The 18,614-nt window shown below is 41.4% G+C and overlaps 1 protein-coding gene across 2 annotated transcripts in view; it reads right to left on the minus strand.

The window, feature by feature from the left end:
• Positions 1–18,614, minus strand: part of trim101 (tripartite motif containing 101) — a 44,437-nt gene that overhangs the window by 1,346 nt on the left and 24,477 nt on the right. Inside the window, exons 3-11 of one of the 2 annotated variants that reach the window (XM_030056411.1) lie at positions 11,489–11,682; positions 9,011–9,185; positions 8,501–8,596; positions 8,311–8,388; positions 7,941–8,096; positions 7,739–7,761; positions 7,436–7,560; positions 6,148–6,572; positions 1,802–1,931 (exon numbers count right to left, since the gene is read on the minus strand). In XM_030056411.1, coding sequence (XP_029912271.1) covers positions 1,845–1,931; positions 6,148–6,572; positions 7,436–7,560; positions 7,739–7,761; positions 7,941–8,096; positions 8,311–8,388; positions 8,501–8,596; positions 9,011–9,185; positions 11,489–11,682 — 1,359 coding nt within the window. In that variant the 3' untranslated portion in view covers positions 1,802–1,844. The remainder of the gene's footprint in view (positions 1–1,801; positions 1,932–6,147; positions 6,573–7,435; positions 7,561–7,738; positions 7,762–7,940; positions 8,097–8,310; positions 8,389–8,500; positions 8,597–9,010; positions 9,186–11,488; positions 11,683–18,614) is intronic. The other variant, XM_030056410.1, reaches the window with a different exon arrangement.

Here is an 18,614-nt window from a genome sequence, read left to right on the forward strand (position 1 = left end):
ATAAAAATTGTTGAGTCTCCCTTAGTCTGACTAGCAGCCAAATAAACCCAGAACATTAATTTTATAACGATATGACTCAATAAATATTTGGGATTTTTAACTTGTTAAATGACAATTAATTGTTTATCAAAATTACAATAAATTAACTACCTCTCACCTCACGAATCACTTCACTGACAAATAATTTCAGCACTGTACTCAATATGGATTGTTGCTGAATCAATAAGAAATGCTTTGACTTTTTGTTTGGCATCGGCACAGCTTCTGTACAAACCAGACTTTCTAAATCTCACAAGGAAACTGTATTTTTCAAAGCATGGTAGGTAGTTTGTGTCTTTAGCTGACAAAAATCACACTTTTACAAAATGGATCCTTCATATTTTAAAGATATACTAAATGATGAATTTCAGCTAATGAAGAGTTTTAACACTGAATATATAACTTGGTTGGAAATAAACTCTTTATGCATTCATACAGGAAGGAAGATACAGGAATACAGGAAGATGCAGAAAACAAAAGCTTTTCAATTAAAACATTTCCATGATTATGCAAACAGAACAGCCATGCAACCAACACACAGAAGCAGAGTGCAGGTGAGCACTGAGGCGGGAGAGTAAAAACCACCAAAACATACCCAGACAAAAACAGAAAAAAGACAGAGAAAGAAAAAGAAAAGAAACCTGCAGTCAAATAGTTAATGTTTAAAAGTCCCATGCTTTGCAACACTGGTTTTCCTTGCCCTTGCATGTGAAGTCACTTCATAAAAATGGAATAAAAATTAAAATGTCAGATTTATACTGGATTTGGCTGTTTTTTGTTTTTTTGTTTTTTAACAACTGGACCGGACCTTTAATAATAATTTAATACTGATTCTTGTTTGTTTTAGCTGCCCTGAAGTTTAAAATGGGCTGATTTAAGTTCAGAGTTGTAATGACCCTGTTTCACCAGTAGGCGTCAGCAGAGATCAGAGTAAAGCCAATACTCCACTGCTGCCCAAATTTATAGGAGAAGCACAATGTAATGTTTTTATTTCCCAACAAGACAAATTGATTGACTATATTTGTAGAGGGCTGGTGGGCTGCTGATGAACCAGAGACGAGTGTAAAAAGGAGATAAACTCTGTCAGATCCTACTGGCCGCTACTAGAGGCAATAAGTTTCATCTTCTAACCTCAAACCAAGAATACATCACTGTACATTAACAGTATCAGACAGCCAGACCAGCGACTAAGTGCTTAAAAAACTCAAATTAAGTCTAAAAACGGTTTGCACAGACATCAATTTAAACATTTAGAAGGTGAACATGTTAAAACTGTATCTGAAGCATTTCAAAAGTTCAAAGCTAGAGAAAGAGGTGCATTAATAAAACACTAGTATAGCTTCTCCTATGATATACCTACAATATAAATTACTACAAATAACAGAATTAGGAGTTAGTGGGATAAAGTTTAAAGTTAAGGATCTAAAATTTATCACACAGGAATTTCATCGCAAGACGAGGTAACTGGAACTCCACGGGTTACCTGTCGTTTTTATTCAGGCTCTAAGGCGGCTGAATAAAAACACCAAGTTAGCAACATCCCAAGCCTCATCCAAACACCTTTTGGATACTTTCACGAACGCCCAAAGTATCTGAAATTTTACCTGAAAGATGCCAAGCTTTAACACTGGTGCATACTACGTTTTACTTCCATGCCAGCAATCAGTTTGTCAGAACAGGTGTTGAGATCTAATTTAAAAAAAAAAAAAAAATCTAACACAGGATATTTATTTTAGAATAGAGCTTGCTGGGGCAGGTGTACCTCAGCTGTGCAGCAGTGTGGGTGGATTTGCCTCCTGCTGGTGTTATGTGCATATGAAGCAGCCGATGTAAGCCCAAACCCTCTGCAGGATGACCAGGAAGGCCAGCAGGTAGAAGAGCAGAGTGACAGCCTGGAGAAAACACCGGAGGTATGGAGGGAGGACAGAGAGAGAGAGAGAGAGAGAGAGAGATGATGGAGGGAGGGGTGGAGAATGAGATATGAGGGGATGGAGAAAGGGGCAGAAAGAAAAAGGTAAATAAATTAAGATGTGAGGATGTGAGTGAGAAAGAAAAGAGAATGGAGGATGATAGATTGGTATTAGAGTTTATGGAGGAGGTTAAGGGGAAAGGATAGAGTGATGGAAAAATGGGAGGAGGAGGACAGGAGAGATACAGAGAAAGAAAGAGGAAGGAAAAATTATACAGTTTGGAGGAGCGATTCAGGAGGAGAGATGAGAGATAACAGGAAGGGAGGAAGAGATGGGAAGAAAAAGAAGCAGAGGATGGGAGGAAGAGATAGTGGAGAAAAAAATGAGAGGATGAGGGAGCAGCGGAGAGATGGATGGATGGGAGAGATACAGAAAAAGGAAGGAGGAGGAGAAATGAGAGGTAAGAGGAAGGGAGTAATGATAGGAATAAAAAGAAGAAGAGGATGGGAGGAAGAGATAGTGGAGAAAAAATGAAGGAGAGGACAAGGGAGCAGTAGAGAGATGGAAAATGGATAAAGAAGGAGAGAAAATGGGGGAAAAGAAAGTGGGGAGGAGAGGAAAAGAGTGGGAAAAGAGGGGAGATTGACAGGGACAGGAAAAAAATGTGGGGTGGAGGGAGGAGAGGAGAGAAATGGAGTGATGATGCTGCAACATAGAAAAAAACACTGTGACATAGAAAAACAGTGGAGAAGGAGGAAGGAAGGGAGGCATCTCTCATTCACTCATTCAGTTTGAGTTTTACATTAAAACCCATGTAAATCAACCCGACTGGTGCCTCTCATGGTCGATTACAGCCTACAACACAGTGATAATGAGTAAAAGGAGCAGTTCACCCCAAAAAATAAAAATTAGGTAATTACCCTCAAACCCCCAAGTGAGACGAAACTTCACTGAAGTTTGTGCAGCAACTAAATACAGCTGATGCAGTTTCACCGAGCCACAGTTGAGGTAAATCCCATAATAAAACAACACAAATAATTTCTTCTAAACAACTTGGTGTGTTTTGTAGCAGAACAAGTACACTTTGAGTCCGGTGGGCCTGTGCAGGGTGTCTACAGGCATCAGAGAGGTAAATTTAATGCTTTTTAAGAGCTTTTCAACATAACCTTTAGTGAAATTTAAGGCTCAGTTTTGCCAAAATGATCTTTTTCTTATTCAAATGAGCATTGCAGGTGAGTGTAAAGGTAAGTAAGATATATTTGGTCTTGTGCTAAGGTTAGTTTCAGATAGGAATATGTTTGGTTTCCTAACATAGTTAGGTCCCCCCCAATTTCCTAATTTGCTAAATTAATAATCTGGTTTCTTACATGCATTTAAATGTAGTATATGAGAGTAAATATAAAGTGAGTAATCTACTACAGGCATTTTCCCAACAAGTTAATTGTAGCATGTCAATACAGAGAAAGAATCAGGTTCAGTGGTGGGTTTAGAGTTTTGTACCATCAGAAATGTTGACTTTCATGCCAAACAGCTTGCCAATTTTTGACAAAAAGTAATTAAAAGATTGATATATGATATTATAAATAGAGGAAATTAAAACCTCCTAAATTAAAATTTAAGACCATTTAATGACTATTAGGGCCAAATAAATTTAAGAACTTTTAAGAGTTTTTAAAGTGGGACAGACACCCTGCTGTAATAATAATTATGTAGAGCTATTATAAATGACAAAAGTTCAGGTTGTCTCGTCATTTCTTTTCTCTTTTTTTTGGTGGCCTTACTGCACACAGAAACTAATCAGAATAACATGAGTATACTTATTGTAACTAGCTAACTTTAGGATTTAGAGAAATTTGATGGCCGTTTTATGCATTTTGATAACTCTAAACAACCCAACTTGTTTCAGTTTATTTCTTTGAGAAATACTGGGATGAAACTGCAACAGCTAACTCGTTGCATCTTTGCTGACCAAAGAAACATCAGTGGAGTTTCCACTGATCTGGGGCGAGTTCATAATGACAGAATTATATTTTTGCAGTGAACAGTTCCTGTAGGTATCAAGACCCGGCTGTGCCTTCATTCCTTCCTCCTTCCACCATTCCCTCTTTTCCTTCACTTTCTCTAAAACATGGCCACCACACAGAGACCACAGTGAGAGTGCTGAAGCAGCTTCGGCCATGTCGCAAAAGTGATGCAGCAAAATCTGGACATCGACAAAAAACAGTCGAGAGGAACAGCAAGGAGAGGAAGAGGACGATAATGTGGAGGCGTGGCTGCATCGGCAGGTGGAAAAGCGCAGAGCCTGGTCCATGATGATGGTTATGACGATGATGATGACGACGACGATGAAGCTAAAATCAGACGAAACTGACCTGAGGAGAGACACGGGAGGTTGTTTTCCCCTTACTTTCAGCATCACTCTCTTCCATTGTCAGGTCTCTGTCTTCAGGCTGCTTGCTACTTTCTCCAAAGTCCAGTTTATCCTCCATAAACTCTGAACTACTCGCCTCAAGCTTCACTTTCTGTACCACGCCACTCTGTTGCTGCGGTGTAGTAGCTACATTGTCCGCAGTGTGATCTTCATCATTGCCTAGATCCACATTATCATCTTCAAGTTTGGAGCTACTGTCTTTCAAAACTAAGACATCGTCCTCTAGCCTAGAGCTGTCCTTATCCAGCCGCTTGTTTCCCTCTTCAGACCCCAAGTTTACCTCTTCCAGCCCTTCGTTCGTCTTCCCAGCCTTTAAGTTACCCTCTTCCAGCCCTGACACAGTGTCTGTCATCTCTGATGGACCTTTTAGACCTAAAATACCTTCTCCCAGGTCCTCTATCCCTAATCCACCCATTAAGCTACGATCCCTAATCTCAAAGTTGTCCTCATCCATCCATGAGCTACGTTCCTCCAACCTGGGATTGGCCTCCTCTGGTGGTATGGACGCTCTACTATCGATATTCTTGACCAAACTCTCTAAACCACCCTCAGCTGCATCAAAACCTTTATCTACTACTCCAGATAGACACACCCAACCCTGGATGTCCTCATCCTCCTCAGTTTCCTTAGCACTTTCCTCCTCTATAGATCCAGTTTCTTCTAATGTCTCGGTAATCAGACCCTCAATGGAGTTCAAAGCCCCATCAGGCCCAACAGGCATCATTTGGGGAAGGGACTGAGATTCAGGTGAGGGTGGTGGTTGAGAGTGGCCTTCTGACTGGGCTTGTGGTTCAAGTTGGGACTGAGGTTGGTGGAGGAGAGGAAGGTATGGCTGGGCGTGAAGCTGAGATGAAAGTGGAAGTTGAATTTGAGACTGTGGATCGGAGATGAGCGAAGATCCACAAGGCTGCTGGTTATGGTGAGACGTGCTCTCTGGTTGAGTACTGGATTCAGATGGAGATAAAGCTTGCGTTTCAGACATCGATGGAGACTCTTGGGTCTGACTTTGGGAATCCTGGACCCGAGGCTGTGGTTGTGGTTGCATTTGGGGTTCAGACTTGGCTTGCCCTGCATCATGAGCTTCAGTCTGGGTCTCTGCCTCAGGAAGGGAATCCTTAACAAAGCTGCACCATGGCGAGCATATCTCCTCTTTCTCCTCATGAACTTCCGGTGGATTTTCCACAGGAGGAGCCAGGCCAGGGCTAATACTGTGCCAAACACCTGGTTTGTACCAACTGGGGTAGAATGTAGTTTCCTCCTCCTTCATCCATGTCCCTTCTTCCTCTTTCCCAGTATCTTGGTTTTCCATCTCGGCTCCTTCCTTTGCCCCTCTTTGTCTCGTCCAATCGTCTGCATCACGCTGCGCCTCTCCTCCCTCATACTGATATGTGAAGGGAGATAGTTAAAACATTCACACAACACAAGGTGGACATGACCAAAGGAGAGATGCTGTCGTTGTTGAATGACAATTTGCTGTGTAGTAGTTAATATATTTGAGCTATCCTGTAAAAGTCCATGTCGCCTTTGCGCACAGTAGTCTAGTTGTGGCTGCAGGACTAAAAATCGGACATGTTAAGATAATTTCTGCATTTAAAATACCTTCCTGGTAGATGGAATAGTGCGATGTTCTCTGTCAGAAGCAATGAGGAGGGAAAATAATAAAGTGGTCTTGATTTAGATAAAAAAAAAAAACATGTGGTTTACATTTGAAGAACTGTAATACTAAAACTTACATAACTGCTTTCTACAGTACATGTAATACTGTACCTGTTGTGTGCTCATTCCATCCTGGTGTTCACAGAGGCTTCCCTCTTTAACGGGGTCAGAGGTGGCACATGCCTCCTCCGCCTCTCCTTGAACCTCCTCCACCTCCTCCTTCTCCTTCGCCGGTCCAGCTCCTTGGTCATTCATTACCGAGCCCGTCTTCGGCCGGAGATCTGCCGCTGTAGCTTCCACAGAGTCCACAGAGTCCACAGCCAGACGCGTAACCGGAGAGACTGAGGCTGCCACGGCCAGTGGTGCTGAGGCCGCAAATGGTTCTTGAACTGGTTCTGATGCCGGTTCCAGAGCAGGTTCCAAGGTCTGGACGGTTGATTCAGGAGCATGTTTTGGTTCTAAGTTCTGTTCTGTGGTGAGTTCCTGAAGGTGTTTGGGTTCTTCTGGCTCTGGCTCCTCAGGAACTTCTTCCTCAACTGAGAACAACAACAAAAACTGTTGAAACTAAATCAAATCATGAAATGAAATCATGTCCGTTTTCCATCCAGTGAGTGTTGGGACAGGCTGCAGCACTCCACAACCCTAATAAGGATAAGTGGCTTGGAAAATGAATGAATGAATGAGTGAATGAATGAAATCATCTCAAGCAGTGCTGAAGTTTCAAATTTAAACATATTCTGCAGCAGCTTGGTGGTGGTTGACCTACATTCAAATTTCCACAGCGGTGGGTTGCCATAAAATTAGCAAATGATGAATTTCATTCTTGTAACTTTAGACTTTATTACAATAACTCTTATTTCAGTAAATCACAATATTTTCTCATTCCAGTATATCAGGGAACACAATACAGAGTGGAAAGTGAGTTTTTGAAATAAATCTCAGTTCCTTTCCAAGTAATCATTGCATCATTGGTATTAATGAACAGCTCTCTCCCCTCCTTGCAGACATATTATGGTCATTTTGTGTAATGGGGCAGCAAAAATCCAATGTACCGCCCCCTTTAACTACTGCAGCTATTTTTGGGTTGGAGGGAAAATGCAGCAGCGATAGATGATAGATCCAAAAGAAGAACTCAGATGAGGTTTCATGGTTTGCGTTTCTCTTAACATCAGTTATATTTTTGCAGTCAGCTGATTGTGTATTACATGACACTGCAGATGTAGAAATCATTTTACAAAGCAGGTTGAAATAATTTATTGGTAATAACAATAAAAAAAAAAAACCTTATTTATCATGAGGATAGCTTTGCTGCACTTTGACTTGTGCCAGTGTGAAGCACATGGCAGTGTGTAAAACTAATTTGTTAAAGTAGCTGACATCGAGCGGCTGCTTTTTATACCTTTGATGAAGTCTATGCTGTGCAGGGCTCTCGCCTGCCTCTTGAAGTTGAACTTGTAGTGGCTCATGTTCTCATAGCCCGGCTTCAACGACTCTGCAGGACAGGAAGTGGTCGCCGCTATAACTCTGAGGAAAAAGGGAGACGTGGAGACGATGGTGAGGAAAATGAAGACAGGTGGTAAAATGGACAAAATGGGAGGCAGAGGGGATGAAGGGAGAAAGGAAAGTTGAGGAGGTAAGGAGGAAAGGGTGAGAAGAGGAGGGACAAAGGAAGGGAAACAGGGAGGGAGGTGAAGATACTCACTTTTTAATCAGATCTTTTGAAATCTAATAAGAAAAGAAGAGATAAAAAACACACAAGACTGATTAATGACAGAGTGGCTTCACAGTTTTTAAGTCCTCACATGTGTCAAATTGCACAAATATCTCTGCATGCATGAGCACAATATTAACACACACACACACACACACACACACACACACACACACACACACACACAGCCTACCTGAACAAACGCAGCCATGTCTTGCTCGTCCATGCTCCTCACTGCGCTCTCTACCAGTTTGGTGTTGGCCTCCACGTTGTCACCATAGCAACGGACCAGCGTCTGGGCGTGGCCTGTCTTCTCCTCCTGCTCTGAGCTGATTCGCTGGCTCATGGCCTTTAGGATAATGATGATGATGATGATGATGATGATGATGATGACTATTGCTATTACTGCTACTACTGCTACCAGTACATCCATTACACTGGTATTGTACTTTCCAATGCCCCGAAAAATGTAATACTAAATGTATAAATTAATACAATAAATGACTGATGTCAAAGATGGAGGACAGCGAAAAGTCAAGAAAAAGAAGGAGAAGAAATCTGACCTTGCGTCTCTCCTCCAGGAGGGCGAACATGGAGTCAAACTTCTCAAGAAGACTCTGCTTCTGAGCCTTACAGTTCTCCTGCAGAGGGCAGAACAGAGATCTGTGCACAGAACAAAAATGCATGTTCTCCTGCTATACACTGGATAACACACACACACACACACACACACACACACACACACACACACACCTCTATGTTTCTGCAGGTCTCCTCCAGCTCATCGATGAACACCTGCACCTTGTTGTTGACCGCCACCAGGGAGGCGACGCCCTCGTTCAGCTCATCCTGGGCGCAGACAGACAATCCAAACACAAAGAGAAAACCTGGCTTATCGTGTCATAGAGTGATAGACGGATGAAAAAACAAAACTGTTCAAACGCACAAAATAAACCGGAGCTCCTACATGCATTAACCTGCTGATACAGATGCCAAATGTGCCAAAATGCTGGATGTTGTGTGAACATGAATGTAAAACACTGAGGTTTCTCTCGTTATCCACCTGCTGCTGGCACTATTTATTTGGACGTTTGAGAAAGCTTGGACAGAAATGCTGACACAGACATGCCATGGGGATTTCAAAATAAAGGCATGTCTCGAAGATGAGGATCGATATTTTCACTTAATATCGATTATATTGGACTGTTCATCATTAGATTGAATAGATGGATCATTACACGCCAGGTCTTCCTAACTTCCTACCTTCTGCTGCTGGTAGACGTCTGTCAGCGGGGCCACCTGGCAGGACCTGTGGGCCCCAAACACCTTGCAGAGCGAGCAGGTGGGAACCTGGCAGCTCAGACAGTAGATGTTCAGCTTCTCATCCTCATGGTCCGAACACGGCGGCTGGCCCAGGGGCTTGACAGGAGGGAGGGGGCTGGAGAGAGAGAGAGAGAGAGAGAGAGAGAGAGAGAGGGGAGGTGGTAAATTGAGTTGATTAAACTTTAGCAGGGTTTTTCCTGGCTCAAATTGAGGCAGAGGTGGTACCATCCTGATCATGCGGGGGAGGGCGTGGGGGGGGGGGGGGGGGGGGGGGGGGGGGGGGGGGGGGGCTTTTTTACCACGGACCTTTTGTAGCAGGAGGAGGAGATATGTTGCTCAAACACTCGGTATTTAGTGTTAGTGTATGTTTATGTTAACAATATGTTAAATTATTATTATTTTAAAAATGTAAATTACTTATCAAACAGACCTAACAATTCAGCTACCAATGAATGAGCAGTAGTATGCATGTGATAACATAGATTGAAAAATAAGCCGAAGTGATACCTCTTCTCTGAATAGACAAGCTAGGCCAGTGTTCATAGGTTTTAAATAATGCTATTAAAAGCAATAATCCTAATTTCTTTACTCACTGTTCTATTTCCACTACAGTCCATCAAAGTAGCTTTACAAGAACTAGAAACTCAAAATAAGCTCTAAAACTACAGGAAATACCTTGAATAATCCAACTACATCAAACTATTCTTCAAAAAAATTTATTGTAGTGTCAACAAAAAACAAAGCAAGATATGGCATCAAATAGTGACATACAGTATATGTTTGAGCTGTACACAGTCCCTTTTAGATCAAATAAGAAAATGAAATGAAACTATGCCACAAAAAAATGCAGTTTAAAATGCAAAAAAAAATAGATATCTATCTAGAGACAAACTCAAAATATCAGTAAAATATGAACTATTTCTGACATTAATATCCTGACAGACTTTTTGAAAGAATAAAAAGCTCAGTATCTGCTCCTCCTGTGGTCTCTCCTCTCTCTCCCTCACTGTCCTGCACTCGCTTCAGCCTGTAAACAGTCATTAGCTATTAGCTTAAACAGAGAGCTGAAAGAGGCAGGTTTTGGACCAAGCAGGGGAAAAATATCGCTTTTCATATTTCAGCCTTGCGCTTGGTGAACAGGTGGTGTGATAAATGACTCACTGGCTTTCACTTGAGGAGGTTTTCTTGCTAGTTCTCATCAGGCTGCTGCCTCTCAGGCTGAGTGACTGAAAGTTACCGAGCTGCCGCTCTGCCGGCAGCAGGATGCGGACCAAACCACTGTGAGGCATGGGGGGGTCTTAACTTTTTAACACTTAAAAACCCACTATTTTACATTTATAATTAGCACCGCTTGCATTGCACTTTCATTGAATATTACTATATTATTCAAAATTTATGGATGGAGGGGTCTTGTCCCCCCCGACACCCCCGGGATTTCCGCCTATGTTTTCACGTACCCCCTGCAATGTGCTCGCGTAATTAACACCGCCGATTAACACACACATTAGCGAAGAAACCGAAACACAAAACAAAATCCTCTAGGAAGGGAATTTCTCGGCTCTGTTCTTCCTCTTTGGCAGTTTTGGCAGCGACTTCCAGTGCACTCTTGTTGATACAGCGCCACCACATCGGCGCAATGCTGCAACTGCAGTTAAAATGACATCCATCTACCACGGTGCTTGTCAGAAAATAACAATTTTCCCGACGTCAGAGTTTTGAGAGCCGGGGGCGGCACGAAATTAGGCTGAGGCGGCCGCCTCGTAATTTTATATGCAGGAAAAACCCTGTTTAGTTCATAGTTATTTTACAATTAACAAAGAAATAATTAATAATGTTTACTTATGACACAGTAAACTACTTGTTTACAGTTTATTATTGCACACATTGTAACAGTTTAAGTACAATATTGAGGATTTGTTAATGATTACCAAATGATTTGTAATCCTTTAAGAAAATTTTTGTAAAAAACATTACTCAGACAGATTGATCAGATATTTTATTACACTTTGTTTATGGTTAATAATTGGTTTGTAAACTCTCTATAAACATTATTTTGATTGCTATTACAAAGGTGCAGCTGTTGTTGATCTGTTGTTGTTATAATACCTTGTGAAATGCTTCATAAATACTTTCGCTACTGTGCAACTTTTCAGAAACGATTTAAAACACTCTTGTCTCTCTTTTTTTCATATTTTACTCAGACTTTGTTCTCCTGTGAAATGCTGACTAGTTTTAAGGTGCAAGGCCTCTTCTGAAAATGAAGCAAATGAAACAACGTGACACGGTGGTCCTGAGGCAGCGGTTGCCAGTTTGGTGGTTTGTTTTAGGAGATCTGGAGCCAAAAACACTGAGGAGCACTGCTGAGTGATTATCCTCACTCCGTGCACATCCACAGCGCCACAGGCTGCTTCTCCTCACCTGGGGGCGCTGCTGCTGCTGCTGCTGCTGCTGCTGACTTCCTGTTTGTACACGTCGATGATGTTCTCCACCAGCAGGTTGCGCTGCAGGCCGTACACGCCGTGGCGGTCCAGCACCACTTCCTGTCTGCAGGACGGGCAGCGGAAACGGCCGCTGTTCACCAACATGGTGGTCCGAGCCTGGAACAGGGAGGGCTGGACACACAGAAAATGACACACACACACACACACACACACACACACACACACACAAAGACTGAGATGAATATTCAGAGACACGTAGATGAAGGGATGAGAGAATAAAAAATAGTCAAACATCAGCTGTAGCTCCCACTGTGTGTGTGAACCCTCGCCTGCCTTTCAACACCCTGCATTTAGTTGTTGTCCTGAAACACAGTTGCATGCTGGGAGCTCATCAGTCTTGACTGGAGGTCACTGGTGGAGAAAGTAAAATCTCCCTCATGTTTCCCCCGGTGAAGTCAGAGCTGGTTTAGGACGAGTCACCGGGCAGGACGGGAAAATCCCCTGTTCACCATCCAACATGTTCACCCTGAAGCGCACACACACACACACACACACACACAGTTCCTTGCACTCTCTCTCTCTCTCTCTCTCAGGTCTAGTTAGAACTGTTCCTAACTTTCATTATCGATTATTTTCTCCGTTAATTGATTAGTTGTTTGGTCCACCAAACGTCAGAAAATGGTGAAAAATGTTGATCACAATTTCCCGCAGCCCATGGCGACGTCCTCAGGTGTCTTGTTTTGTCCCAACCAACCGTCCACAACCCAAAGGTATGTAGTTTACTGTCATAGAGGACGAAAGAAACCAGAAAATATTCACATTGGAGAAGCTGGAATCAGAGGATTTGGAAAATTTCTATTATTTCACAGATTCCCAGCAAATAAATCACATTAGAATCAAATGGAAGGGTGAAGGTTCACATTTTAGCATATTTGACCCCCATTATTCTCAGCTAACATGGTCTATCTGCATCAGTATGGCTGTGAACTTTCCTGCTGTCCTCTCCTGTAGTCATGGTTTTACTGCCTGGAAACTTGACATTTGCAACTTCTGCACAATTTCTCCCATCAACAAAGAAAATTTTTTATAAGCATCAAGTTTGTCATGGAAGCCTGGGTAAAAACGGATACAGCAAATAACACTTGTTGTAAGTCTTAAACCGTCGTCTATGTCAGTGTACATTTTTCTATATGTTCAGTTCATTCATACGACAGACTGTAACCTGTAAAAATCACCAAGTCATCAGGATGAACCATGACAAGTGACGTCTGATCTCTCCTACATGGTGAACGCTGGATAAGTCCTGCTAAACTCCAGTGAGGTTGAATTTAGGGAGGGAATTAGCTGCTGGCTCATTTCATAACTTGTCTATAATGTTCTGTGTTCAAGTAAAACTTATGTGGATTCCAGTCTCAGGTAAAATTTCACACCCTGATTATTACTTAGAGTTAACTGAGGTTTTAATAGAACCACACAGTGTTACCAGCTCCTGTGTGAGGAAAGTCGCTAGATGACATCATCTAATTTGCATACGAGGCTGATCTGCATGATTAACAAATATACAGGGTGTCCATAAAGTCTCTTTACAGTTTAACACATTTATTACAAAAGCAAATGAATAGACAAATCTGTGGAAATTATTACAAAATGAGGAGTAGATATTGAAGTTTTTTTTTTTTTTTTTTGCCTCATTTACTTCACCTCTATATGGGCACTATTAGTTGCATGAAGCACATCAAGACGGTACTTGATTTCTTGCCATTTTCGATGTAGCAGAATGGAGGCAATGGCATCAGTGATCTTTTGCTTCAGGTCGTCGATGTCCCGTATCTTTGTTTCATACATGATATCTTTAACATAACCCTGTAGTTTCACTGAGTCTGTGTATCCGATTTTGTTTCAATAAACCACGAAACACATTGTGCCTTTTCTTGAGGAGTAGCCCTTTTTTTAGGGGTTTATTTAACAGAACCTATTTCATCAACAGGGTACCTGATATACACAAATGCAATGTGATTAAAAACTTTACACAGAACAAATCTGATTAACATATCTCATCAATTGCTTTTGTAATAGATTTTTTTTAAAGAAACTTTGTGGACACCCTGTATTTAGTGCAAAAATTGTGCACAAAATCATCATTAGCGATTGGCTATAATGAACATTATACTGTGTATGTGCTATTCATTTGAACTTTTGAGGCTCTGGCAGTGCGAATGAGCAGCTGGTCATTGCAGTGAGCCCGTCCCGCAGAGGAGCTGTGGGACGGGGGAAGGAGACTCACGGTGGTCCCCTCTTAGGAGACCGGACCCTCGTTAGCATGCTCGGGGAACGGACTGTTAAGTGTTGCGAAATCACATTATCACTAAATTGCATCAGTGAGTGAACACAGATCTTCCCCTATAGATTGTTTTTTGAGGAATAGAGTCTCCAAGAGCGCCTGAAAACTCTCGAGAGCTGGATGTTTGTACGGAGAGATCAGAGAGAAAGCAAGACGAGAGATGAGTGGAGAAAATACAGCAGCCGTGGAAACAGATGAAAGGAGCGTGCCAAAGGAGAGGAGAGGGAGTGCAGAGGGACGGGCGAGTGTCGAAAGGGATAGATGTGTGTGTGCAGAGGGACAGACGAGTGGAGAGCAGGTTAAAGCGTTAGGGAGACAGCGTCCTGAAATAGTCGGCTTTAATAAGCCTCAGCTGCTGCTGGGCCGGGCGGAGGGATCAGAGCCGGTCAGGTGTGGCTGACAGGGCTGGGAGAGAGAGAGAGAGAGAGAGAGAGAGAGAGAGAGAGAGAGAGAGCTGGGTTAGTGGATGAAATACTAAAGGTGGCTGGAAAGAATGGGACGGGGGGATTAGGGAGAGTGGGAGTTGGGGTTTGAGGCTCACTGCTGGGCTGGGAATAAGTGCAGGAGCTGGTAAAGGATTAGAGTCAGCTGGAGAAACCAAAACAGCACTGGGAGAAAAGAGATCTGAGAGCCAACATCAGAAGGCTGGATCAAGCCTAACAGCTCCTGAATCCCAGTACCGGGCGTCGGGTTCTGTCACTTGGTCTCATGGTTTCACATTAACCCTGAACCTCCGTCGGAGCGGGTTGTTCCTCAGGTTTAGGTTATTTTCTTCTGTTGTTTAAATTGTTCATATTTCTATTTTTTTTCCCCATATTCTTTGTTTATAGTGTTTATATTGCTTGCTGCTATTTATTATCTGTTTATACTGTAAATTTGCTTCATATTTTCAGTTTCAGTTTCAGTTTCTTTATTTACCTCGATGCCGGAAAAACAACAATCACAAGACACAAGGTCTATACACAGCAAAAAGAGAAGTGATTAAAAGAAAAAAAAAGATACAAAAAAAAAAGAGAAACAACAAAAAGGCTCGAGGAGGGACAGGAGGAAGCGTAGCTTATCTGTATCCTGCCCCCCTTTTCCAAATACAAGATTACATTCCTCAATGTCGTGTGTCCACAAAATTTGTGAGTACAAAGGTACAAAATAGCGTATATAAAAAGAAAGAAAGAAAAAAAAAACACCTTCTGATATGTGTCACAACAGTTGGTATGAAAGACACAAAAGCGCTCTACAAGTGAAAGTACTTAGACTGTACTGTGTATCAATATAAAAAAGAAAGACAGTTATCATATCACACATCATACCTGTACAATATGACAAGCAAGTCAACTAATGCTTAACCAGCTCCATATACTTGTAATGATTCATAAAGAATTGTTTATAATTCCGTTTAAATATGATCATGTTACCACTCAGTTTTATCTTCATCTCAAGGTTATTCCAAAGTGTTACCCCACAAACGGACATGCACATGCTTTTGAGAGGAGTACGTACTACAGGATGTTTTAACATTTGAATTCCATTCAGTTGATAACCCCCCTCTCTGCGAGAGAAAAGATTTGAATATTCCTTGGTACATTGTTGTTTAGAATTTTGTACATGAATTGGCCTGTTTTGTACTTAACCAGGTCCGGGAATTTCAAAATTTGAGAGGGTAAGTATAATTTATTTGAATGGTCCCGATAACCCGCATTATGGAGTAACCTGATGGCTCTTTTCTGCAAAGTGCGTATCCGCTGAAGGTTACTTTTATAGGTGTTGCCCCAAATCTCAACACAATATGACAAGTAAGGAGTTATGAGTGCATGATACAATGTTGCAAGTGCTTTTTGATTCAAGAAAAACCTTATTTTACTCAGTATCCCAATGCTCCTTGCAATCTTTGATGACAAATATTTTAAGTGTGGTTTCCAGCATAATTTGTTATCGATTAATACACCCAAAAATTTTATCTCAACAACTCTTTCGATTTCAGTATCATCTATTTCAAGGCAAAATTCCTGCTCACATCTGCACAAACCAAAAATCATAGCCTTTGTTTTAATTACATTTAACGAAAGTTTATTACTGTCAAACCAGTGTTTTAATTTGATTAATTCTTTGTTGGTGATATCGGCAAGTTGCTGGAGATTTTGACCAGAACATAAAATATTTGTATCATCCGCAAAAACAATGAACTTTTGAAATTTTGCTATCTACTTTGCTGCTGTAATGCTTGAAATTTCCCCACTGTGGGACTAATAAAGGAATATCTTATCTTATCTTATCTTACCTTATCTTATCATATCTTATCTTAATTCTTCTCAGTTCAGAAATAAAACACCAAACATGCAATCACACCTGTGTTTGGTTTTCTGTGGTCTGCACCTTTGCGGAGAAGGTGACTTGGTTGCATTTGTATATTTTGTTTCGTTTCAAACTGCACGTTTGCAAGCAAAGCAGGTCTTGCACACAAAGTTCACACAGACTTTCAAGTTGCTCATTTATCTGACAATGTTTGGGTAGCCTGTCCTGCCAGATGAAGACGTAAAACAAACTAAGCATGACGGAGATGTCTGTTCTCTTGGCTGTAATTTACCTCTTCTGGTGTTGATACCAGAAAAAAAAAACAGCTGTAATATGAGCATGAATCCAGACTGGATCCACATAATACAGACAATTAACCAGAGGCTGTAGATTAAAGATTGTAATCAGGTGAACATGGGAAAAGCATCTTGTATACTTTGGCTTGTAGGCAATTAATTACATTTTTTCTACATGGGCACGGGTTTAAAACAATCTCCTCACTATGATGTGCAGAACGCCTCAGAAATGGATCCATACATCCAATGTGCTGATGAGAACACTATGTTGAGGTGATATAAGTGTGAGCTAGACATTTTATTTTAATGTCGAGTAGACGTAGGATGACCTTTGTTTGCGATCAGCAGGGCGGCTCTTGGCACAGGCGGTTTAGGCGGTCACCTGCTGCAGTTCAAATACACACAGTGTACTGTACATCAGCCAGTAAAAGTGTCTCATTGCTGTGTGTTGTGTTGCCTGTTTGAACTGACTGTGCTTCTGCAGACATGTCTGAACCGGTGAATAAGAAAACAATGCGCATGCGTAGTCTATTCTCCCGCTGTTTTCAATGGGCATCATTTAGGCCCAGCGCTTCTCTGCCTCTGTGGGTTGGCTTCCCGAGTCGGGAATGTCAGGAATCCCGACAGGCCCTGAACCCCCCACAAGGTCTCGCGATGCTGTTGACACCGGCGCGTGGTGCTTTTGGCAGCGAAGGTGGAGATTTCCCATGAAAAGACTTTCTAACTTGATATTTGAGGAAAAAAACGTAATTATTAACTGGGAAACCAACACCTGACCTCAAGGATTTAATCCAAAGGAAGAGACAAAAAATGAAACAAATGGAAACACATAAGCAGCAGTTTAGACCCTGCAGGTCCAACACACATATCTGGGGTCGGTAAATTAATCCTAATCAAATTATTTCCATCTCAGCTGTTTGATATAAGACATAATCTGTTCAATATAGGCAGAAAAAAGCTAAATAGGTATATGCTAAACTTTTGAGTGCACGCATTTCATTTTCCTTCTATTGTTTGTAATAATTGATGCATTTCCTTTTTTTAGCCAGTTGTTTGTATTTGGTTGGTAATTGTGGAGAGATTTTTGTAAATCCACTTGGTGTGATTAATGAAGAGTATTGTTTCATAGCAGTTTCATTTCATAATTACTGGACCTGCTGACAGGACGTCTCATTACTTTGAACTCACTGATGGATTATTTTCACTGATTTCAACACACGTATAGCTGACCTGTAACCTTTGTGTTGGGAGATACTGGGACCTTCGTGTGCCTCATTATTTATATTATATTTCCATTATACATAGTCAGTGTGTTGTGTTGTGTGTTTTTTTGGGGGGTGGATGTTTCATGTCAACTTTAGCAATCAGATGAGTTACGGCCAAACTCCTCGTCCAGTCTCTTTCCAAACCCTGTTTCTTACTTAAATAGTCTGCACTATCTTTACAGTGACAGATGTAGGGGGGTACATACAGTCCTGGGCAGACACACACACACACATACACACACACACACACACAATATCATATATACACACTTCCCCCACATTATCATGTACACACCACCTGCTTTGTGTCATTATGTGAGGCATGTTGTGTGTTTTTGTTGCCGTGGTTTGTAGCAGTAAAAGCAGAGAGAGCACAGCTTCATCAACTATTGAACTCAACATTTATTTTGATTGACAGTTTTATTGATCACTAAAATATCAATGACTTGGAATGAAGTTGATTTGATGTTTGAAAAAAAAAAGTAGCTCTGATGTAGTTGAGCTACATTTAGTCATTTTATTGTAGCTCAGCTCGCTGCATTTCTCTGGTGGGGAGCTTCAGTGGAGTGAAGCTTCATGTAATGTACAGTAACAGTAACAGTGTACAGCTCAGCTCAGTACATTTTCCAAGTAGCTTGCCCAACACTAGGTATCTATGTGACATGGTGGGACTTTGGGAAAACAAACGTTTTTTCTAACTTTGAAGCTTTTTATGAGGCAGTTTTAGGAGGAAGTTGGAGCTGAAGGGGTTAAAGGAGTGTTGCAGCATGAATGGAGTTTGGTTTCACTTCCATAAGTCTCTTTATGTCACTCTAGACTTTTTTTTTTACCACATTTCTTACAAAATATTTTCTATCTTTCTTGTTATTTTGCAGAGTAAACACTGTGCAGTAAACCAGATCTACATTTTTC

The sequence above is a fragment of the Myripristis murdjan genome, chromosome 7 (genome assembly GCF_902150065.1).
Source record: "Myripristis murdjan chromosome 7, fMyrMur1.1, whole genome shotgun sequence".
In the NCBI taxonomy this organism is placed as follows: Eukaryota; Metazoa; Chordata; class Actinopteri; order Holocentriformes; family Holocentridae; genus Myripristis; species Myripristis murdjan.